The sequence below is a fragment of the Thamnophis sirtalis genome, unplaced genomic scaffold, assembly GCF_051295495.1.
Source record: "Thamnophis sirtalis isolate CommonGarterSnake01/CBP01778 unplaced genomic scaffold, rThaSir2_p1.2 scaffold_14, whole genome shotgun sequence".
In the NCBI taxonomy this organism is placed as follows: domain Eukaryota; kingdom Metazoa; phylum Chordata; class Lepidosauria; order Squamata; family Natricidae; genus Thamnophis; species Thamnophis sirtalis.
The window spans coordinates 989,009-1,012,544 of record NW_028261394.1 but is presented as its reverse complement, the minus strand read 5'-3'; the positions used below and the strand labels follow the sequence as shown (position 1 = coordinate 1,012,544).

Sequence of the window (23,536 nt, the reverse complement as noted above, 5' to 3'; positions counted from 1 at the left end):
TCGTATTTGTAAGCCGCCCGGGGTCCTCATTAAACCCAATTAAATTGCGAATTGCGAATTGGAGGTCTTCTAGTCCAGCACTCTGCTCAAGCAGGAGACCGTATACCACTCCAAACAAGTGGTTGTCCCAGTCTTTTCTTAAGAATCTCCAGCGATGGAGCATCTTCTGAAGGTCAGCTGCGCTTCCTGGACCTGAAGACATTTCCCGTCCTCTCCGTGGGCTCTCAAGCACCTTTCTGCCTCCCCCCAACACTCGAAAGCACCCAGAGACCGGGAAGCTGACCTGTCTGTACAGCAGTCTGTTGAAACTGGGGGTGCGAGGGGCAGGGCGAGGGGGTAGAAGCTTCCACGGAGCTCCCATGTTGTGGCCAGGAGGGGGCGTTGTTGGGCGGAAGGCCAGCTGTGGGATCCTCAACGACGAAGTGGCCACCGGCTGAGAATGGATGGATGTGACGGACCCTGGAAGAGCAAGGAAGGAAATTATTCCTCAGAAACTCTTTCTTTCATCCAAAGCTGAGCAAATGTCTGAAGGAAACTTCCTTTTCTCCTGGTGACCTTTTGGGGGTCTTTCCACCGTCTCCAGAGTGGAGCCCTTCATCTTGGCAGAGAGAATGTTTGCCTTTTGATGGAAAACATCCAGCTGTTCATAGCATCTCCATAAGTGCTTGCTCAAAACAATGTTACCCCCTTTTATCCTGAACCCCGTGCCATGCTTTGGCACCAGAGGTCTTATAGCAGTTAGACTTAGGCTGAAGCAACTGTGGTGAATTCCCTCATAGCAATAGCAGTTAGACTTATATACCGCTTCATTGGGCTTTCAGCCCTCTCTAAGGTGTTTACAGAGTCAGCATATTGCCCCCACAGTCTGGGTCCTCATTTCACCCACCTCGGAAGGATGGAAGGCTGAGTCAACCTTTGAGCCGGTGAGATTTGAACCGCCGAACTGCAGCTTAGCAGTCAGCTGAAATGGCCTGCAGTACTGCACTCTAACCACTGCGCCACCTCGGCTCTTCCTTTGGAAGTTGTGTACACACTGCAACTTAAACCGCTTGGCAGGAAACTCAGCAGGCCCGGATCCTGGTGCCTTACCTCGAGGTGACCTGTAGGAGAAGGCTTCTAACTCCCCTTCATGGAGTGGGAAAGGGGGCTTTGCAGGCATCACAGGACGGAACATGTAGCTGTCGTTGGGCAGCGAATGCATCCTTGCCACCGAGATCTTGCGGAGAGTCAGAAGGTTCTGGGGTCCCTCAGGCCACCACCAGCAGCAGAAGCTCCCTGAAAGGCAGCAAGAAAGGAGGTTGAGATTTTGGGGAAATTGGGAACCGGTAATTCCGGGCAGCTTTGAGATACGTTGATGGCAGGATGGTCATCCAACTGCGTTTCTGGATGAGCGGAGGTGCAGAAAAGTTCTTCAGCTTGACTTGTGTAAAGCCCAACAGGTGTCCGAGGAGGAGGGATGGGGAAAGATCCCATAGATATGACCCCAAAGAGGCCCACCCCCCTTCTTTTCCACGCCTGGGGAGGGAGGTTCCTTCAGACTCCTTCTCTGGCAATTTACCATGACTTGATGTTTCACCAGCAGGGGTGAACCCCCCTTGGAAGGGGTCTGTCTCCCATCCATGGTCCTTTCTGGTGTGCTGATCCCTCTGGACATCTCCAGCTCGATTTCGGCGTCCATCTCGGCATCTTCCTTCGCCTCCTTGTTGCTTTCCTCCAAGTGCTTCATCAGAACAGCCACCACCACGTTGACCAGGACGAACTGGGCGATGAGGACGAAGGTGACGAAGTACAGAGGGGAGATGAGAGGAAGGTAGCTGAGACAGTGCTTGTCATCCCGGTGGCATTCCCGGAGAGTGTCCTGGAAGAGGGACACGAGAGCAAGGTTTACTTCAGGAGGACGGGTCACCTGAGAAGAAATCTTGGTGTCTTCCTACGTTTTCTCCCAAAGATTCAGCATTTAGAGGTGAGCAAACATGGAGCTTCATTGAGCAGTAGATGGAACTAAAGACCCATCTGCCCAGCAATGGCCAAGTAGCAGTCTTTGGGAGCTAATATGGGTGAAATGGTTGCAAAAGGTTTCCCCAAAAGGAGAGGTGGGAAGAAAGAAGGAGAGAAGAAAGAGAAGAAAGTGGGGGAGGAAGGAGGGAGGGAAGAGGAGAGGGTAGCAAGGAGGGAAAGAGGGAGGGAAGGAAGGAGAGAAGGAGAGTAGAAAGGAAGGAAGGAAGGAGGGAAGAAAGGAGGGAAGTTAAGAGAAAAGAAAGGAAGGAGGGAAGGAGGAAAGGAAGGAGGGAAGGTATGTGAGAAGGAGGGGGGGATGGAGAGAGGAAGGGGAGGGGGAAGGAAAGGAGAAAAGGAGAAAAGAAGGGAGGGAAGGAAGGAGGGAAGGAGGCAAGGGGGGAGGGAAGAGAGGGGAGTGGAAAAGAAGAAACGAGGGAAGGAAAGAGGGAGGGAGGGAAGAAGATACCTAACCTTTGATGTCTATAATGATTTTGATATTATGGGAATATCTCGAAACGTAGTCAAATGTAAAGCAAAACAGTGGTGGATGTTGTATTGTCTTTTACAAGTTATTGATTGTTGTATTTTTCTTTTACTAATAAAAATAAATAAATTATTTTTTAAAAAAAGCTTTCCCCAAACTCATAGTAACTTCGGTGGCATCTCTAGGCACTTATGGCCATCATGGTGAATGTCCTCTGTGGGTTTTCTCATTCCTTTTTCAAGGGATACAGACCGGTGGCTCTCATTAAATGGAGACCAGGACTTCCACAGATTAATTCTACCTTGTGTAAAGCCTTACTTTCCCTCAGAATTGGGCATTTCTCTATTTTGGTCTTGACGTTCATTCTTGGCAAATAATACACAAAGCGGGTGAAGCCAGGTGGCCTTGAGTCTTCTCTACCTCCGTTGTTGGAGATGAATGCCATGGTCCCCCCCCAAACTGCCTCTCAGGGCGACGTCTAAAGTCAACTTTAAAGTACAGCCATGGTCAGAAAGTGACGTGGAGGTCTTACCTTCATGATCCCATTCCAGTTGTCCCCAGTTGACACCCTAAAGAGGGTGAGGAAGGCCATTCCGAAGTTGTTGAAGGTTGCGTGCCGACTGAGGCCTTCACAAGGATTTTCCTCGCTGCAGTCTACGAAAGAGCAAGGGGATGAGTCCACTCTTAGCTTGGAGAAAGTCAAATGATGGCTCGGAGGTAGCTGGGCGTCCCATCATCTGACTCCCAACGTTCTGTTTTCTGAAGAGCACCTTCTCCTCCCCTCCTCATTGGCTCCCCTGGGATTCATTCGGACCCTCCCCATGCTTCTCTGGAGGTACCCACCAGATTCTGGCATCCCCTTTCCCGCCTTGCCTGGTCAGTGGTGGGAGCTTAGTTGAGCTGGACAATGGCGAGGTTGGGGGGGGGTTCTCTCACCTTATGCAAGCCATGGGAACATCTGGCCACGTCCCTCCCTTTCAGCAGAGATAGTCTGGCTGGCATATATTAACAGGGTCACCAAGCAACAGAAAAAGGAGAAGATGACTCACCTAACTTCCCAAACAATTCCACTCCCAGGGCAGCGTAGATGAAAAAAAGGAGCATAAATAGCAGGCCGAGGTTCCCCACCTAGGAAAGGAGATGGTCAGAGGTTAAGCTGACGTCACAGAAGGATGTTAATCTTGCTCAGGTGGGACTTCCTGCCTTAGCCAGAAGCAAGGGAGCTTCCCCCAGCCTGGTGTCCCCTGGGCGGCTCTAGAGAGGATGGGCAGTGACTCAGGCAAACACAACTGGGGGAACGAAGGTGTCCTTGCGTCTTACAGGAGCCGAGGTGGCGCAGTGGTTAAATGCAGCACTGCAGGCTACTTCAGCTGACTGCTAGTTCTGCAGTTCGGCTCTTCAAATCTCACCGGTTCAGGTTGACTCAGCCTTCCATCCTTCCGAGGTGGGTGAAATGAGGACCCAGACTGTGGGGGCGATATGCTGACTCTGTAAACCGCTTAGAGAGGGCTGAAAGCCCTATGAAGCGGTATATAAGTCTAACTGCTATTGCTATTGCATCCAGCTGAGTCTGTTGGAGAAGGAGCCAGATCTTCGCTAAGTGAAAGGTAGGAGCTCAAACTACCGCTGCACGGTGATTATCCAGTTTGCCCGTCTCCCCAAAGCTTGCAACGGCCTCTAGTATTAGAACAGTGTTTCTCAACCTTGGCTACTTGAAGATGTCTGGACTTCAACTCCCAGAATTCCCCAGCCAGCGAATGCTGGCTGGGGAATTCTGGGAGTTGAAGTCCAGACATCTTCAAGTGGCCAAGGTTGAGAAACACGGTATTAGAAGGATGTGCCCTGCCTCTTTGGGCCACCTTCAACAGAGCCTAAGGCGGAGCATGAAGGACATCCTTGGTCGACCATGACTGGTGAACCTGGGCTGGGTGTACAGCTAAGAGACTTCCCGAGGGTTGGACATTGGCATTGGTCTCTTCAGAGGAAATTCCCAGAGCTTAGACTGGTAAAGGGAGCCCTGGAGAAATGGGAGTCAAGTCTTGGGGGCAGATAAGGGGCAATCCTATCATGAGGTCCTTCCTAAGGCAGCATTCCCTGTATGATCCAACCTGAGACACGCCCTTGTGAAGGATCCTGGGCACCAAGAGAAAAGAGCCAGCTACCAGAATAACAGAATCACAAAGTTGGGAGGGACTTGTAGGTCATCTAGTTCAGCCCCCCGCCCAAGCAGGAGACTCTACACCATTTCTGACAGATGGCCGTCCAGTCTCTTCTTGAAAGAGTCCAGGGATGGGTTCCACCACAAATCCGCAGTAGACTAAAGCGCCTACATGACGTCATCACAGCGCGACGAAAACGGCACGCTGTGAGCGGTAAATTTAAAATTAACGCAAAAACCTTACCCTAACCCCCCCAAACCTAACCCTAAGCCTAACCCTAAGCCTAACCCTTAACCTAACCCTAAACCTAACCCTAAACCTAACCCTTAACCTAACGCTAAACCTAACGCTAACCCTTAACCTAACCCTAAACCTAGCCCTAACCCTTAACCTAACCCTAACCCTAAACCTAACCCTTACCTTTATGTGAATCGGCTTGCTTTAATTTAATTTTAATTTTAATTTAATTTATTTTTAATTTTATTTGTCGCGCTGCTGATGACGTCACGTACGCGCTTTGATTAGTGGACCGCGGTTTTGACGGGTCACGCAGGGATGTTCTCACAACTCCTGTATTCACAACCCTTTTCCCCTTGTGGAGGGCTCCTCGGTGCACTCGGTGCTCGCTGGTTTTCCTGCAGACATCTCATGACCCAAACTAGATAACATCATCAGTGCTAGGAGGGAGTGGGGTTTCAGGGAGGAGGAGGAGGAGGATTGTGGGGTCCTTGGTGCTCTCTGAACTCGCTGGTTTTACCACAGACGTCTCCCTGACCCAAACTACTGCTTTTGGGTCGTGAAACATCTGCAAGGAAATCAGAGAGCAGGAGGGGGCCCCTCATTCCAACCCTGAGCTACAAATATTCTCCTGCTCTGGGTGTCTCTTTCCCCTTCTTGCTTGTGATTGCGAAGCCCCAGGGAAGAGGACTTCCCCCCATCCTACATAATTATCAGCTCTTCTTCCTCGGAGCTCTGCAGACAAGTGCCTGGAATCAGAAGTGGCCGTTCTCCTGCTGGGGAACCTTCAGCCACTTGAGAGGATGACAATGTCAGGGCTTAACAAGGGTGTGAGGGCACTTCAGGAAACTTAAGAGAGAGAGGGGGAGGGAAGGAGGGAGGGAGGGAGGGAGGGAGAAAGAGAGAGAGAGAGAGAGAGAGAGAGAGAGAGAGAGAGAGAGAGAGAGAGAGAGAGAGAGAGAGAGAGAGAGAGAGAGAGACGGTGGCGACTAAATTACAGTGACGTCCAGCCTGCTGCTTTTAGGGGACATAAAAAGAGGAGCTGAGTCTCTTCTCCAAGCTCCAGGTTAAGGATGGAGGTCCATTTTAAGGACCCCTCAGGAGCCCTTGGAGTCCCCCAGATCTTCCGCCTGCTACCTGCAAGGTTTAGGGGAGAGAAGCTCATGGAGTCCACCTCCCTCCCCCTGTTTCCTGGGGAGTAGCCAGTGGGTAAGAGGTGGAGACACTGCTGTCCACTTGGATTTGGGTTTACAGGACTGTAGAAATGATGATTTTCCCCAGGCTGCTGGTGCCTGAGCAGTTAACCCTTGGAAAAACCCCCATTTCCTGGGAGACCCTCAGCTGCTCTCCCCCAGCACAGGGCCGGGCGGCAGGCCGGATGTGCGGAGAGGCCTCATCCGAAAAGGGGAAGAGGGGGAAGAGAGGGGGGAGGGGAGTGGTGCTGGTGAGGATCAGGGATGGCAGCGTTTCAACGGACGGGGAGGGATTGGACTTTTATTTTGGTTTTGTTGTGGGGGGGGGAGGAGGAAGAGAGGATCTATCGGCATTTTTTCCCATCCTTGTCCCACTATCTCTCCAGCACATGGGCTGCCTGCAAATGAATTCCAGAGGGAGGGCAGAGTTCCTCTGGCCTGTTTTTGTCCCCAGATGCTCCTTCCCAGCTCATCCTCAAGTTGATTGCTTGAGCTTTTGGGGCAGGCTTAATCTGAGCCCCCCTTCCCCCCCCCCAGAAGGCTTTTAGGGAGATGCAAAAGGCAGACCCTCTTCCTGCCCCCTCCGTGGCTGGTGTGTGTGTGTGTGTGAGAGGGAGGGGGGAGAGGGAATGAGGGAGGGAGATATAGATAGATAGATAGACAGATAGATAGATAGATAGATAGATAGATAGATAGATAGATATAATAGGATAGATAGGTAGATAATAGAGAAGATAGATATAGATAGATAGACGATAGATAGATAGATAGATAGATAGATAGATAGATAGATAGATAGATAGATAGATAGATAGATAGATGATAGGTAGGTAGGTAGGTAGGTAGGTAGGTAGGTAGGTAGGTAGGTAGATAGATAGATAGATAGATAGATAGATGATAGGTAGGTAGGTAGGTAGGTAGGTAGGTAGGTAGGTAGATAGATAGATAGAGATAGATAGATAGATAGATAGATAGATGATAGATAGATAGATAGATAGATGATAGATAGATGATAGATGATAGATAGATAGATAGATAGATAGATAGATAGATAGATAGATAGATAGATAGATAGATAGATAGATAGATAGATAAATATGCCTTGCCTGGCTGGAGAGCATCTTCCGAAAAGCATCTCGCTGGCTGTGGGTTTTGCCTCCTTCCCCACTGTGGGGTGGGGTGGGGGTGTTTCAGAGCATTAGGAGACTTTCTGGGGATGGCTCTCCTCTGCTCCAGAGGCATGGGCAGAGTGCAAAGGGAGCCCTGGCATTTCATGCCACGAGAACATCTATTCCGTGGCATCCCAGAGGGGAGACCCTGCCTCGCCTTTCGTTGATGTGAGTGCAAAAAAGGAAGCCAGCTTTGGAAAAAAAAGGCCTCAGAACTTGTGGACTCAAAGGCGTTGGCTCCTTATCTCAAGGGCTGAGTTAAAAGGGGGAAAAAACAAGAGGACAACATTTTGAGCTGCTGGAAGTGTTGTCCTCAGTGCTGTTGGGAAATAATGTGTCAATATATCCCTCTGGGCATGTAATTTTTTTCCCCTTGGGGCGAGACAAAATTGAACATTTTTGGAAAGCTGGAGGCTTGGGAGTTGAAAATATATCAGGAGGAGGAAGGGGTGATGTTTAGAAGAGAAAGGAAGATTAACATCTGCACAGCTGTTGGGTTTACCTGGGGGAGGGCTTGAACCACTGTGTCCAGCAACGCCCGCATCCCCGTGGCCATTTTCAGCAGCTTCAGCACTGGAAAGCAAAGGGAAGGGCCGTCGGTGAACAAGGGAGCCTCCCTTCCAATGGCAGCTACTCCTGGGATACTCAGAAAGACCCTCCCTCGGAGAAGCCCCTCACCTCTAGCAATTCTCAGCACCCTCATGATCCGGATAATGGTGGGGTTGATAGGGAGCGCGGCGTTCATCTCTATCTCCTCCAGAGTGATCCCCATGATGGACAGCAGGACGATGGCCAGATCCAGCTGGTTCCACCTACCAGGAGGCAGGAGCGGGAGGGGGGGGGCGAGGCACCGGGGGCCGAGCTCATTCAGCAGCCTGTAATTGGGGCGATACCACCACCACCACCACCACCCCTTCCCCAAATGACATCACCACCACCACCCCATCTCCAACCTGTCCTTGAAGAACCTCCGGAAGCCAAAGGCCACCAGTTTCAAGATGGCTTCGACCACGAAGACGAAGGTGAACAAGTAGTTGCAATATTTCAGGGCCTCTTCTAGAGACTGCAAGGAAACACAGAAGGGGGTGGGTGGGTGGGCTGCTTGTTAGGGTCCACCGGGGTCTGTGCAAAAGGAATGGAGGTATGGGATCTCCTGCAGCAGTTGGCAGATGTAGGCATCTCAGGGGACCTCTGGACGAAGCATCAGCTGCCCTGACCTTCATCGTGGAAGTTCCACCAGGATCCATCCAGGACTTTCCTGCCTGCCTGCCTTCTGAAGAAGCTGCACCGGCTCCTGGCATTCAGCCCTTGGCTGCCAAACCCACCCGAGACCAAGTGGCTGCTCCTGGCTTGCCCCTGAACTGCCAGTCCTGGGCACCACCAGGGCTACGGGGGAGTCAAGAGAGGCTGCCTTTACCTTGGGTTGATCGAAGTGCTCCATGGACATCGTGATGACATTGACCCCAATGATAAAAGTGATGAAGAGGTCCAGATAATGGCTGGTGCAGAGCGAATGGATGTATTTCCGGGCAGGTGAATAATCGGCGTAGTATGGACGCCGCTGAGCTTCTGCAGGAAAAAACCCAACAAGGACCCATCAGCTTCTGGCAGTCTCCTCGTCCTTCTCCAACACAAGCCATGCTGGCACGCAAAACCATGCGAGTTTTGTCCAAGGGGCATGCAGTCCACGGCTCCGTGGATTGTGGGTTTTGTAGTCAAAGCCACCCAAAGCCGTGAGGCTCCTCCTCTGCCCACCAAGACATGGAGGTGGACTCTGTTGTGCTGCAGAGTCCCTGGACATGAGGTGAAGGTTTGCAAGATCATGAAACCTTTGTCTTAAAAGGCTGGGGCCCTGCCTGTCCCAAAACTAAGATTTGGGTGGGATTATTGGGGTATCTTATGAAAACAAACCCTTAAAACAAGAGATGGAGCAGAGAAACGATAGATTACAAAGAGCCTCCACTCTCTTTCAAATGTGAGGAGGACCACACAGCTTTCCCCAAGCTGGTGATGTCTTCAGGGACATTGGGGTTCAGTGCCCATAATTCCCAGGCAGCGAGGATTATGGGGGATGAAATCTAAAGCATCTCAGGGCATCCGACTGAGGAAACCTGGCACAAGAATGAAAAAGTAGAACTCTCGTGCTGGAGGCTTCATTTAGATCAGAGGTGCAACTTCAAGACTTGTGGACTTCAACTCCCAGAATTCCCCAACTGGCCAGGGGGATTCTGGGAGTTAGAGTCCACAAGTCTTGAAGTTGCCAAGTTGGGAGGCCGCTGGCTGGTCTAGATGATTTGTTGGTCTTAGCATTGTGGTGTCGTTTAGGACTCTCTTCACCCCTTTGGGGAATCCTCACAAAAATTCAGAATTCTGCCTGTCATTCTCAGGCCGATCTTCCCCATTTGATTCTGGGAGATGCAGGCAGTTGGTTGTTAGAAGAAGCGGGGAGGGAGAAGAAAAAGGCTGGGTGAGCTGGAGTTAGCCTCCTAATTCCTCCAGGGGCCCACCTACTCATTTGCAACCCTCTGCTTCCTCCCCTCGACCCTTTTAATGCTTCCCAGCCGACTGTTACACTGCCAAGGATTTTGCTGATGCAAGACAACGGCCCGATCGGAATCTGCAAGCAGGACTAGTCACATCAAAAGGGAGCCGACTGACTGGCAACCCTTCGGCCATTAATCCCTCCCTTCCCTCCGTGGCTAAAAAGGACATTTAAGTGTGTTTTTGTGTGTTTCCCAGGCAAGCCGTTCAAAAGCCTCGCAAAGCAAGATTTCCTCTCTCCTGCCTGGCTGCCTTTGAGCTCTCAGGATAATTGGGTACAGTCTGTCCATCAGCTCCCGAAGAATGCGGCGAGCGGGGCTAATCCTGGCAGCAAGGGGTGGATTTTGATAGGGGTCGAGTGGGTGAGGGGCTGGTTAAGAGGCAGAGCTGCTGTGAGAGCTCTGCTTGAGCACCGGGTGAAGAGGGGAAGGAGCCCCAAAAGTGAAGGGCTGCTCCCCAGGGAAGGAGAACCGAGTAAGGATATACTGAGTTTCCCAAAGGGGCTTTTTCGAACGGCAACTTGGCCTTGTTGTTCCTTGAAAGACATTTCGCTTCTCATCCAAGAAGCTTCTTCAATTCTGACCAGATGATGACCGCAAGGAATATAAATCCTTCCGCCCTCCACCGTTCGGTCAGAACTGAAGAAGCTTCTTGGATGAGAAGTGGAACGTCTTTAAGGGAAAACAAGATCCGGTTGCCCTTTGAAAAAGCCCCTTTGGGACAACCGTGACCGGGAGGACTGAGAATCTCCAAAGACAACATGCTGGGATGTGATCTGAGCAGCTCACAGTGAAGATTTTCTAGGTTTGAGAAGCCCTCGACTTCCTTCCTGGAGCTCTTGGGTAGCACAAAGGATTCTGGACTCAAGTCAGAGTCACTAACCAATGTATGTGGACCTCAGTTGGAAGCTTGGATCTCAAGCCCTGGCGCCATATCTCTTGGTCACCGCCAAGGCCTCGGAGCAAGAGCATTAAAGGAAACTCCAAGCTCAGAAGGTATTTTGAAGGTGGCAGTAACCACCTGCCTCAGCATTGTCTCAGGGAACCCAGAAGAGCTCATGCTGGTCCATCAGTCCCTATGAACCATCTCTCCTTGACCGTGGGAATTCTATCTGGTCCCTCACCTTGTGGGAAAGAGAGGTTCACGGGGAGCTCTCCGTGGTGCTGCATCTCATGTTCCACCTGTCCCATTTTGCCCTTTTGGGGCAAATGTCCAGCGTGTTTTCATCCCATCTTTGCTTCTTTCTCTTCTGATCCTTTGCTGTTGGTTGACCCCATTAGCTTCTAACTCATCCAGGTCAACAGCTACCCATACACTTCCTGTCTTTGAAACACTGGACTTGCTGAGTGTTAGGGGTCTTTGGGGGCTTACTCTTACCTTGTAGGTGCTGTGATGATGTCCTAAGGTCTACCTAATGTTTCTGAGAGGAACAATCCTAATGACCACATTGGCTAATCCCTGATCTCCTTAAGGAAAGCCTTGATGAATTCTCAACATGCTCCTCCAGGGTTCCCCAGAAAATAATCTGAAGGCCAACTTCCCACGAGGTCGTGGCCTGCAGATTTCTAGAACTACAATATTCCTAGATGAAGAGAGGGGAATTAGGGGAATTATATAGCCCAGGATACTGGATAGGTTCCAGTTCCAGGTAAATGTGTTGCTTTAATAGAGATACATGGCAAAGTAGTGATCTCCTTCTGACAAAGAGGTAGAACACATAGACATGACGCACAAGCTGAAGAAAAAGGACACCGTGGATCTTGGTTGATCTCCCAAGTAGGTCAGAGGCAAGCAGAAGGTCTGGAGAGATCCCCAGCATGTGAGGAGAAGGAACATGCAGTCCCGGCTTGGGAACATGTTACATTGAAAGTACACTGACGACATAGGAAAAAAGCACGACATCCACACCACACCACGTTCCACTAGGCATGCAATGTCCATTAGAAGAGATGCCAACTCATGCACTGCAGAAGGGGGATACAGAAGGTTCTGGGGGAGACATAGGCTGTTTGGGGAACATAACTGCCCTCTTGGTTATGGGGTCATAGAACCAATGCGCAGTCCCAAGGAAGCCAATGCTTACGCTGTTGCACAGACAAATAGGGGACAAGCTGAGGCCATGTATTATTCTAAATACTTTTCGGTTCCCCTCTGCCTGGTTTTATGAAGCTTAAGGCTGGGTCAAAAGCTCATGGGGATCGTGGCAGGAACCTGGGGTCAAGATTCCACCTGGGAATCAGATCTCTTTGGGCATAGAATGTGTCCCTGTAATCAGAAACCTCCAGGTCTTCTACTCATCACCATTGGATGGTGGAAAATATGGACACATGTCATGTGCAACATATGTTCCGGGTGCCATCCCTTGTTAGCTGGTAGAAACGGGTCTTCTCTGACCTTCTTCCATGGTCCAATCTACTTTCCTACATGCTTGGCTTTCAAAAGCCAATGACACGTGTGGACTTTGGACAGAAAGACACAGGTTGCAACCCAATCACAGAGGCCACCGGAGGGCTTTGGACCCATCGATCTCCAGTCCTGCCCACTCCCAAATCTGTAATTATGCCACTTGGTCCAATCCCTGCCCTCCAAGGCCATCCTGTAGGATTGAGTTCCCACCGTCCCTGGAATTCCTTGTCTTAACACCGGAGTCTCCGAACGTGGCCACTTTAAGACTTGTGGACTTCAACATAGATGGCTGAGGAATTCTGGGAGTTGAAGTCCATAAGCCAGAAAGTTGCCAAGTTTGGAGACTCCTGCTCTAACGGTCCAGCTTCCTCCTCTAACATGCCCCTTGGCCTATTGCCATCGCTGGCAAGGAATGTCCTTGTCCCGACCCCTGGTTGCTCACAATCCCACCAAGACACACAGAAGCTACGGAGTGTCAGTCACACACCAGATCTTTCTGAGCCCGCCCATTCTCTTTTTGAAGCTAAATGCTCCCTAATCCCTTGAATGAGAGCAGAACCCAAGAACCTGCCTTCTCCCAGGATGGCTCTTGGTCTATCTCAGCTAAGAGAGTCTAGGTTGCTACAGATGTCCTGGCTTCCAGGTCAACGTTCTTCCCCAGCCCTTCTTGGAAGCTCAGAAGATCAGTCCTGGGACTTCTTGCCTGCCAAGAGGGTTTTCGGTTGAGCTACGGGCCCTTCCCATCTCCAGATCCTGCCTCGATTTCTCTGGTTTCACCCAGCTTCTCCTGAATGTCTCAGCTGCTGCTTCTAGAAAACTAGCCATCTCCTTTCAACCAACATATTTTTCCCCACTGTTGCTTCTTTTTTCTATTAAACGCTCCTGCCATCCAACCCTAATGTCTCTTTGTCCCCGAGTTTCCTCTCTGCGTGGCATTATCAATTCTGAAGCCCTTTGGGCAGGTAGCACAAAAACTCCCATTTTTCTGTTCAGTGCACTGTTGAAATGGGAAAGGGGAAAAAAAAAACACATTTCAAAATACGATTCGGTTTCTGCCTGGACTGCCTGTGCAGGAACCTGCCCGGAGGCCCCCTTCCAACTAGGGAAATCTTTTACAGGCCGAACGTGCATCTCTTTTAATGGAATCCATCGAGTGGGGAGGGGGGGGGACACTCGTTTTCCTGCCCTTGAAAAGGGAGGCCTCCTCCATTCCTAGCCCTTCGGCTGGTTTTCCACATGCAGACCCCCTTCGGGGAATTTGCAGCTGTTTTTTTCCCCCTGAAACCCTTTGGCGATGCTTTAAGTCGCAGGGGGAGAAACGGGGGGCAGCTGAAATCATCTTCACACACAAAGGCAACACGAGGAGATCAAACTTGACTCATCGGGGATTTGGGGGTTCCGGCAGAACAATAGCAGTAGACTTATATACCGCTTCATAGGCCTTTCAGGCCTCTCTAAGCGGTTTACAGAGAGTCAGCATATTGGCCCCAACAATCTGGGTCCTCATTTTACCCACCTCGGAAGGATGGAAGGCTGAGTCAACCCTGAGCCGGTGAGATTTGAACCGCTGAACTGCTGATCTAGCAGTAGCCTGCAGTGCTGCATTTAACCACTGCGCCACCTTGGCTCTAAACCAGGCCTCGGACACATGGAGGCTTGTTCTTTTGAGACCCTCCCCCTAAAGTTATGGTCCCTATAGCAGTGTTTCTCAACCTTGGCGACTTTAAGTCCTGTGGACATCAACTCCCAGAATCCTGGGAGTTGATGTCCACAGGACTTAAAGTCGCCAAGGTTGAGAAACACTGCTATAGAGCATGGAGGACTTGGGGGGGCTTGGATATCCTGCCTGCTTTAGGGTTTAGTTCTCATCAGATGTTGGTCTTCCTAGTCCTGTGATGGCCAACCGTTCCTCTTCCGTGAAGATCAGCTGGCCTTTGTGCCTGCGGCAGTGCCAGAAATCAGAAGAGCTGGCCTTGTTTTATGGCGTGAGCAGCTGATCGGCGCAGCAGTAACCAGGAGACTTGCTGGCCAGCGCACATGCATGCGCCCCAAACCAGAGGTCCATATTTGGGCACAGGCATGGCCCCTGGGCAGCTCCTCTTCCTGGTTGCGGCCCATATGAGCGCACCCTCTAAGTGCTCCCTTTTTGGCACTCGGTGCCACATGTGGATGCTCACTGTCCCTTCTTGGCACCCGGTGCTGAAAAGGTTTGCGGTCACTGGTGCAGTCTCTAAAGCAGTGTTTCTCAACCTTGGCAACTTGAAGATGTCCGGATTTCAACTCCCAGAATTCCCCAGCCAGCATTCGCTGCCATGAATGCATCTTCTTTTTCGCTGGCTGGGGAATTCTGGGAGTTGAAGTCCGGACATCTTCAAGTTGCCAAGGTTGAGAAACACTGCTCTAAAGTCCTCTCTAAGGGATGATGCCTGTACAAACTTTCCATCTTAACATTCTGAGTTCCAGGAGTTCAGGCAAAGCTTTCTGCATGGTTCCCCGCCTGTAATTCTTTCTGGATGTATATTAATAATTACGCTTTGTTCTTCTTCCAAGAACTCTTTGCAATCATGGGCTGCGTTTCACTCACAAGCGTCGGTGATGCTCCTAGTCTCCCCACCCACCCCGCCCCTCCACTGCAAATGGCAAAAGAAATGGCAGGAAGAGGGGGGGAGTCACCTCAAAGATTCCAGCCTCCCTTGGGGGTCAAACTCTCAAGGCCAAGAATTAGGAGTAAACACCCCAGAGCTCCAATAATGGTGGTTCTGAAGAAGCTGTGAGAGGGGAACATTTGCAGTTCAGGGTTGCAATGAGGGGTCCTTGGTGCTCTCTGAGCTTGGTGGTTTTCGTGCAGACGCTTCACGACCTAAACTGATTAGAATTGAGGATGTTTGGGTAATGAAATGCCTGCCAGAAAACAGCCAAGCGCAAAGACCACCAAGGGGCTCTCAGAAGAAGCTTGCCACCAATATCTGCTTGGGGGGAACCGTGCCAGCGGTGGGGTTGATGCTGGCATCCCTGCCAGTTTGCTTTGCGTGGGCTTTGTGTGCACTGCGCACCTGCCACATGTTGCTTGCGCATGCGCAGTTGCCTGTAGATTGTTTTGCACATGCGCAGAATATTATACACTGAGAACAAAACCTGTCGGCAACGGCATGGGTGACCGGAGAACCAGTTCAGGGGCATGACCAGCCTGCCCTCCCTACCGGTTCGGTGACCCAATTGGAATTGCCGCTACCGGTTCGGCTGAACTGATGCGAACCGTTAGCAAACCAACCTCCGAACCGTGCTCATGATTGCTGAGCTGGGAGGTAAATAGGAGAAGCTCATGGAGCTGAGCCTCGTGCATCAAGGAAGAAAGGACGAGCTGCCTTCTGGCTCTTAAAGCATCTCCAAAGGTCTTTCGGGGTACCCATCACCAACCCCAAGAAAACCAGGCCATAAGGAGGAAGGTCGAGACGGGCGTTGGGAGCAGGCAAGTCTCGGAAAGATTGTGATTGTACCGCTGTCTACCGACCAGACATGTATATCGCCTTACTCCTGCGCTTTTTCTCCAGACGCCGCAGACGCTTCTCCTCGCGCCGCCGGGCCTCCTCGGCCTCCTGGTGCTGCCGACACTTGTGGAAGTTCTCCACCACCACCCCGACGAACATGTTGAGCACAAAGAAGCTGACGATGAGGAGGAAGGAAATGAAGTAGAGAAGCATCCAGAGGTTATGGTTCCGGCTGGGCTGGCGAGGCGGCCAAAAGGCAGCAGGAGGAGGGGAGAGATGGGGGTGGGGAGACAAGGAACAATGGCGTATGAGCACAATGGAGATGGAGCCCACCCTGAAGATGAGTGGCTGCCAAGACCCAGGGAGAGGGGCAACCCTTCGACCTCCAGAGGCTGAGCCTGGCCGTTGGGCTCCAGAACAGCTGGAGCTTCCTGGAAACATCGGCGTCTTGACCAGCTCACTGGTCAGTGCACCTTCCCCCATGGAATATGGCCAGGATGCCCGCATGGCATCACCCCCTAGCTAGCCCAGCCGCCTGAAATAATTGCATTCTGTTTTTGGACTATCGCCTGTTTTGAGCTATTTCTGATTTCAGTCGCATGCTCTGTACCCCGACGGGATAACAACGGGGAGTCTAAGATTAAAAATAAAATAAAAACTCAAAGAGAAGACTTCATACTGAGAAGAGGAAGGGAACTTCCCAAGAACAGTTTAGATCTGATAATTCTCGACTATCTTTATTTTTGCTTTTAAACTTAGTTGCGCTGCAGGATGTAAAGTCATTTCAGACGAATTTGTTTTCCAGAAGTGAAAGACTAGGAGACCCTGGGATTGTCTTCCATTTGTTTTTATGGAATGGCTGATTAAGCATTCCTGGGTCAGGGTGGAAGTGGGTAGGAGAAGGCATCACGGGGATTCTGGGAGCTGGAGAATCAACCCAACCGAAGGTGAGGCCCACCTGGGGCAGCATCCTTTCTTTAGGAGGTATCCACAAAGGACACCATCAGGCAAATCTCTCCAGCAATGTTTGAGTGACTTCTTCCCTAACTGAACCATGATGGACCATCATCCCCTGAATGCTACAGGGTCTCCTGCTTGAGCAGGAGGTTGAAGTCCTCCAGGGTCCCTTCCAACTTTGTTATTCTGTTATTTTCTTCATCATTGGTATCATCATCCGTGTGGGTCATTTATAGCATAATGGTTATCCCCTCTTGTGAATGAATGACCAGCACCCTAGCCAGGATGGTGACCTCATTGTTGACTGCCAACCATTGAGTTGCACATGCATGTGGGAATGAGTCTTTGAGCAACCCCCCCATGAAAACTCTCAGGACATCTACCTGTTGGTCAATCCCCACGGCGTCCAATCCGTCATACATGATGTTCACCCAGCCATCTTTGGAAGAGAGGACGAACAAGGACATCAAGGCCTGTGGGAAGCAAAGAATGCTTTCAATCTGCTTGGCTTTCAATCAACCGATAAATCAGATCCGCCTCCCCAGGTTCTATGTGATACTTTCCTCAGGGAAAATAAATATTGGGTGGGCGGGATATCATCCACGTAACACAAAGCTCTTTTTGGTCCTCCGTTGTTTTTAAGAAGACCACATGTTTGAGAACTGCTACTCTAGAAGAAGGGAAAGTTTCTTTCTTCAACCCTGCAGTAGGAAGTGGCTCTCCCCTGCTCTTGGTACAGCATCTAGAGAGCCGAGGTGGCGCAGTGGTTAAATGCAGCACTTCAGGCTACTTCAGCTGACTGCAGTTTTGCAGTTCGGCTGTTCAAATCTCACCGGCTCAAAGGTTGACTCAGCCTTCCATCCTTCCCAGGTGGGTGAAATGAGGACCCAGACTGTGGGGGCGATATGCTGACTCTGTAAACCGCTGAAAGCCCTATGAAGCGGTAGATAAGTCTAACTGCTATTGCTATTGCTATAGCATCTCCCTAGAGATCCACAGGGATCCACCTTGCCCTATAGCAATAGCAATGGCAGTTAGACTTATATACCGCTTCATAGGGCTTTCAGCCCTCTCTAAGCGGTTTACAGAGTCAGCATATCGCCCCCACAGTCTGGGTCCTCATTTCACCCACCTCGGAAGGATAGAAGGCTGAGGCAACCTTGAGCCGGTGAGATTAGAACCGCTGAACTGCAGATAACAGTCAGCTGAAGTGGCCTGCAGTACTGCACCCTAACCACTGCGCCACCTCGACACATGGCTCCGCGTGCCACCTGTGGGATGCGTGCCACAGGCTCGCCATCCCTGCTCTAAAGTGTAACATCCAATTAAAGATGTGATTAGGTTTAGAAGATGGGGAAGGTTGCTTGGCTGGAGAACCACTCCCTCTCTCCATCCTCCTTCTCCCGTCCCTCTTACCTGCCCCAAATTGTCGAAGTTATACTTCCGCCGGACCCATCTGTAGTGGGCTTTTCTGCAGTCGGTTTTAGTGGAGATGTTTCGGATGTCAACCCCCTCACAGTAGTAGAACTTGCCCTTGAAGAGCTGGGAGAAAACTGGATAAAATCAGCAGGAGAGGTGGAGGTTTGGACTTCAGCTTTGACTTAGCAGGGGCCCCCATTTTGAGAAGACCTTCAGGAGGACTGGGAAGAGTGGTTTGACCACAGAGGAGGTCTGGATGTGCTGCCTGGAACAGGGCCAAGGTTTCCAGTGTGAGAAACAGCCATCTTGCACCACTGGGATTTGAACTAGGGAAGGGCCGCTTGACTTCGTTAGATGGTGCTCAGTCATGGCTGTTGAGGAATCATCCAGGCAGGAAAGTGTGATGGTCTTCAAAACCAGGGAACATCTAAGATGCAGGGGGTTGGTCAGATTGTCCCCTTGGAGATTTCTTTTATGATCCAGGAGAAGAAGGAAGAGTGTTTCCCAAAGCAAAATAGGAAGGATCGGTTCCACCACAAAAGCGCGTAGGACAAAATCGCGCTCGACAAAAGCGCGCTGTGACGTCATCACAGCGCGACGAAAAAGATCGAAAAATTGTAAAAATAAAGCGAAAACCTTACCCTAAGCCCCCCAAACCTAACCCTAAACCTAACTCTTAACCTAACCCTAAACCTAACCCAAAACCTAACCGTTAAAGTAACGAAAAACCTAACGCTAACCCTTATCCTAACCCTAACGCTAACGCTAACGCTCTAAAGCTAACCCTAACCCTTAACCTAACCCTAACCCTAACCCTAACCCTAACCCTAACCCTTACCTTTATGTGAATCGGCTTGCTTTAATTTAATTTTTATTAATTTTTATTTGAATTTTTCGATCTTTTTCGTCGCGCTGTGATGACGTCAAAGGCGCGATTTTGTCGATCCCGCTTTTGCCGTCCGCGCTTTTGCCGGGTCATGGGAAGGATCACACTCTGTCAAGGTTTAAGAAGGGGGCAAGTGGGCCTCAGCTCCAGCAGATCTTGGGGAACGTCATCTGACGTCTGCGTCTCACGTTCAGGCCAAGCCAAACGAAGAACCCCCCAAGGAGAAGGAGACCAAGAAACCTTTCCAGTGGACCTTGCTCAGCAAAAGGGGTACGGTGGGGAAGTCTTACCTGCACTCCCAAAATGCCGAAGATGATAAAGAAAGCACAACAGATCAGGACAATGTTGCCGATAGGCCGAAGAGAAGAGATCAGCGTCTCAACCACCAGTTTCAGACCTGGAGCTCTGCTGATGACCCTGGAGAGGAGGAGAAGAAGAGGAAGATCTCCCTTTGTCATTCCAGTTCCAGACTCCCCCCAAGAAATATCCAGTCCTCCAGAGGAAACGGACAGTTGGGAAGCAACGGAGATCTTTGAAACCATCTTTTATCACTTTTAAGCATTCTGGTTCCCTTCCCCCCATCCCTCATTTTTGATTGCATGCTGCATGATGAAAAGCAGGATCTAAAAAGAAGAAGGCAGCAATCGGAGGAAATCCGGTTAGGATCCTTGAGGATGCTGCTGGTTTGGAGAAGGTTGCGTAGGTCCTTCATGCCATCTCTTGCAGTGGAGAGGAAAGCCTGTCCTCCTATGCCCAAAGGAACTTGTTTAGGGGTATCCCAGGTGTTCCCGCTTTGTAAGACCCAGAAAATGTCTCCAGACATGAAGTTCGCCTAATCAATGCTTTCAGGTGCCATTGGAGACTTTCCCCCCTTGGTCAAAATGGACCTTGGCTGAGATCTTAATATCTTCAAATACCAAGCCAGTCCCAAGATCCGCCTCTCCCTAAGAATATCCTAGCACAGATGTCACCCCAGCAAGAAACAGATGGACCAGTTGTGCACCACAGCTGTCCCCCGGAGGAGAGCCTTCTCTGTGGCTGCTCAGACTCTTTGGAATCAGCTACCCCCAGAGATCCGGACCTTACCCACTCTTATGGCCTTCAGGAAAGCTATAAAAACCTGGCTGTTCTGGCAGGCCTGGGGCTGTTGAACTTATTGTTGAGGTCCAGCCCCGATTAGAATGAATGTATGTGGTGTTGCGGTTTTAAACCGTTTTTTTTTCTCGTTGTGTGTTTATGTGTCTTTTTTTCCCTCCTTTTTGTAAGCCGCCTGGAGTCCTTCGGGATTGGGCAGCATATAAATTTTATTATTATTGTTGTTGTTGTTGTAAAATTGTATCACAGCGGCCAGTTGTTTCGCCGGATTTGGCATTGGTTACTAGTCGGGCCCCACCCAGGGGCCTAGGACGTCGTAACGTATTTTCGTAATATGCGTGCAGATCCAAGCAGTGCGGCTTTTTGCATTTGACTGATGGTGATTTTGTCAATTTTTAACTGTTTTAAATGTAATTCCAGTGCTTTTGGAATAGCACCCAGTGTGCCAATTACCACTGGAATTACCACTGCTGGTTTGTGCCATAGTCGTTGAATTTCGATTTTTAAGTCCTGGTATCTTGCGATTTTTTCATGTTCCTTCTCGGCGACCCTACTATCACCTGGTATTGCGATGTCTATGATTGTGACCTTATTTTTCTCAACCAGTGTGATGTCTGGTGTATTATGCGCCAGTATTTTGTCGGTTTGTATGTGAAAATCCCACAAGATCTTGACCATCTGATTTTCGGTGACTTTTTCAGGCTGATGTTCCCACCAGTTTGTTGCTGTTTTAATATTATAATTTTTGCACAAATTCCAATGGATATTATTATTATTATTATTATTAATAATAATAATAGTTTTGCATTTTTTGTGGTCATGATGTGAAGCAGCAGACTCCTGCAGAGAGCAGAGAAGAATTTCCCCAGTACATTTCCCCCCTCCTCCTCCTCCTCCTCCTCCTCCTCCCTCCCTCCCTCCCTCCCTCTCTCCCTCTCGCTTCTCCTCGTCCTCCAGCCGCCTCACTTATTACTTGGGGACAAACCGGACGACCAGCTCCCTTTCGCCTGGCTTCAGATATTGAAAGTGTCGTCCTACTTTTGACTTTCCGGCAAGCTAAATTGCTCCTCTGTGGCTCTGAACACAAAACATCTGCAGATGCCGGGAATCCTCAAGTTATTTACCCATCACAGTTGGAATGCAAATTCCACTCCAGGGCAATGTGTCAGCTGTGCCCCCCCTCTCCACCACCCCTGCCTGGCACCCCTACCCTTAGGGGCTGGGCTGGGGCTCCGGGAACTTCTGCAGGGTTTGCCATGGAGCATCTTCAGCGATTCGGAGCCCAGACTGTTTCGGAAAGGCCTGGAAATGCTGGGGGAAACAGTGTTTATCTTGCACCAGGCATGATCACGTGACCTACTGCAAATAAGGGCAACCTTTCTACTGTACCTGCTGGGAAGAATGGGGTGCTTTGGCTTCCGAGACAGGCACACGAATGCAGCTGCTAAACGGGAAAGACATGCATGCTAATCTATGCGCCACAGGGCCCCGTGCCAGAGACTGCTGGAAAATGAACACTGAGCTTTTGCATTCTCGGTCACATTGCTTTTGTCCTTCGGTGGATGCGCAACGCAATAAGCAGGTTTAGTTCAAAGTCAAATAGACAGAGCTTCTCTGGCGGTTGGACAAAGCACCAATGATTTGCACGGTGCCTAGAGTTAATTAAAGCACGGTGCCACATTTGGATGCGATTTGGAAATGACCAGGAATGCACCAGCTTAGTCTTTTTTCCAGAGCCAAGAACGGGTATGGAAGAGCAGCCTATCAGTTGCAAATGGCAAATTGTAGCCCCCCCAAGTTCTAAACGGATCTTCGGAGTCTTTCCAGGCTCTCAGACCGAAAGAGGAAAAGCCCGAGAAGAGATTTTCTTAGGAAAAGCTGGTCTGGGGATCAAAAATGGTCTCCTTAACGGCTTGTTCAGGCGTGGGAAACTGGGTTTCCGCCTGCTCCTCCTGAGGAGGAAGGGATCAGCTCAGGTGCCTTCTGCTTTTCGGGAGGCCAAGAAATACCGTAAAGGTCTCAGGGTGCGCAGCAGCCGAAGGACCCTCAGGACCCCTAAAATCTTGGCTCCGCTTGCTGACGCCATGGAAACGATGATGTCGATGATGGAGACAAAGACCAGGATCCCATCCAAGACGTTCCAGCTGCTCTGGAGGTAAGTGTGCTCTCCGGAGAAGAAGCCAAGGGCCACAACCTAGAAGGAGAATGGAAGAGGCTGTTCCAGGCACGAAGGTTCCTGCTACCTTGAAGCTCAAGAACCGTTTCACTGGAAATGAGACAGAATCTGGAGTGGAACCGTTCAGGAGTGGGGGGGGGAGGGGGGTCTTTGCAAAGAGCAAAAGCCAACCACAATCTTCCACCACTGCAAAAAATTAATAAACTCAACTACAACTATAAATAAACTCAACTACAACTACAACTACAACTACAAAATTGCCTTGTGGTCAACTTTTCCGCCAGATGCGAGAAAAATTGACACGGGCCTCTGTGCTGCCGCAGTGGGAAAGTTCTTGGATGCAATTTCTTTTACAATTGGGTCTCCCTCAAGAATGCCCTCCTCCTTTCCCTGATTTTTTTTAAATTCTCTTTTTTTTATTTCTTTGTTCTTTTTCTTATTTTTATTTTTTGGGGGGGACGGTTCAAAAGTTTTATTTCTTTTAAAACAAACATTTCTTCATTCCTCAATCAGTAAGACACCGAAGTACAATTTTCTGTGTGTCAAAATAGTTCTAGTTTACCACCAAATTCTTGTCTAGCCTAATGTATACCCCTCCCTCCCTCCCCCCCAACCCCCCTCCTCCTCCCCCCCCCCGACTTCCCAGAACCCGTACACGGTATGGATTTTTAACAAACACAGTCTAAAATCTATTGAGAAAAAAAAGAAATAAAGAAATTAATGACATCTTATGGCTTTCATCCTTTCCCTAATTGAAAGTAATAAAATGGACAACGGTCCCTCCTCGGTTTATCCTCCCGCTCAGAGGAACGGACGGGTGGAACTTTTGCTGTATATCAGTGTTTCTCAACCTTGGCAACTTGAAGATGTCCGGACTTCAACTCCCAGAATTCCCCAGCCAGCGAATGCTGGCTGGGGAACTCTGGGAGTTGAAGTCCGGACATCTTCAAGTTGACAAGGTTGAGAAACACTGTCCTAACCACTGCTGGGGAATTCTGGGAGTTGAAGTCCGGACATCTTCAAGTTGCCAAGGTTGAGAAACACTGCTGTATATTAATCCAAGGGGAGCCAATTGGAAACGCAGCGCCGGTACCTTAACCATCATCTCAGCAACAAAAATGGCCGTAAAGATGTAGTTGGAAACACTCAAGAATATCCGTTCCTGCAAAAAAAAAGGAAGGAGAGAAACCGGAGAGTCGAAATCCAATCTGGCAGAGGACGTGAACCCCCCCAAATCCCAGGAAGTCTCCATGATCCCCCTCCTCGGTTCCTGAATTCCACCCGTCTCCTGTGCCAAAACTACACAGCTCACCGGATCATCCTGATAA

The 23,536-nt window shown here is 50.0% G+C and overlaps 1 protein-coding gene across 1 annotated transcript in view; it reads right to left on the bottom strand.

The window, feature by feature from the left end:
- Positions 1-1,094: 1,094 nt before the first annotated feature.
- The window catches only part of CACNA1H (calcium voltage-gated channel subunit alpha1 H), a 52,713-nt gene continuing 30,271 nt past the window's right edge, over positions 1,095-23,536 (bottom strand). Inside the window, exons 13-26 of the mRNA XM_087729341.1 lie at positions 23,302-23,370; positions 22,042-22,226; positions 19,228-19,354; positions 18,049-18,174; positions 17,016-17,105; positions 15,720-15,912; positions 8,658-8,809; positions 8,194-8,303; positions 7,919-8,052; positions 7,743-7,813; positions 3,532-3,610; positions 3,015-3,136; positions 1,559-1,858; positions 1,095-1,275 (exon numbers count right to left, since the gene is read on the bottom strand). Coding sequence (XP_087585467.1) covers positions 1,228-1,275; positions 1,559-1,858; positions 3,015-3,136; positions 3,532-3,610; positions 7,743-7,813; positions 7,919-8,052; positions 8,194-8,303; positions 8,658-8,809; positions 15,720-15,912; positions 17,016-17,105; positions 18,049-18,174; positions 19,228-19,354; positions 22,042-22,226; positions 23,302-23,370 — 1,806 coding nt within the window. The 3' untranslated portion in view covers positions 1,095-1,227. The remainder of the gene's footprint in view (positions 1,276-1,558; positions 1,859-3,014; positions 3,137-3,531; positions 3,611-7,742; positions 7,814-7,918; positions 8,053-8,193; positions 8,304-8,657; positions 8,810-15,719; positions 15,913-17,015; positions 17,106-18,048; positions 18,175-19,227; positions 19,355-22,041; positions 22,227-23,301; positions 23,371-23,536) is intronic.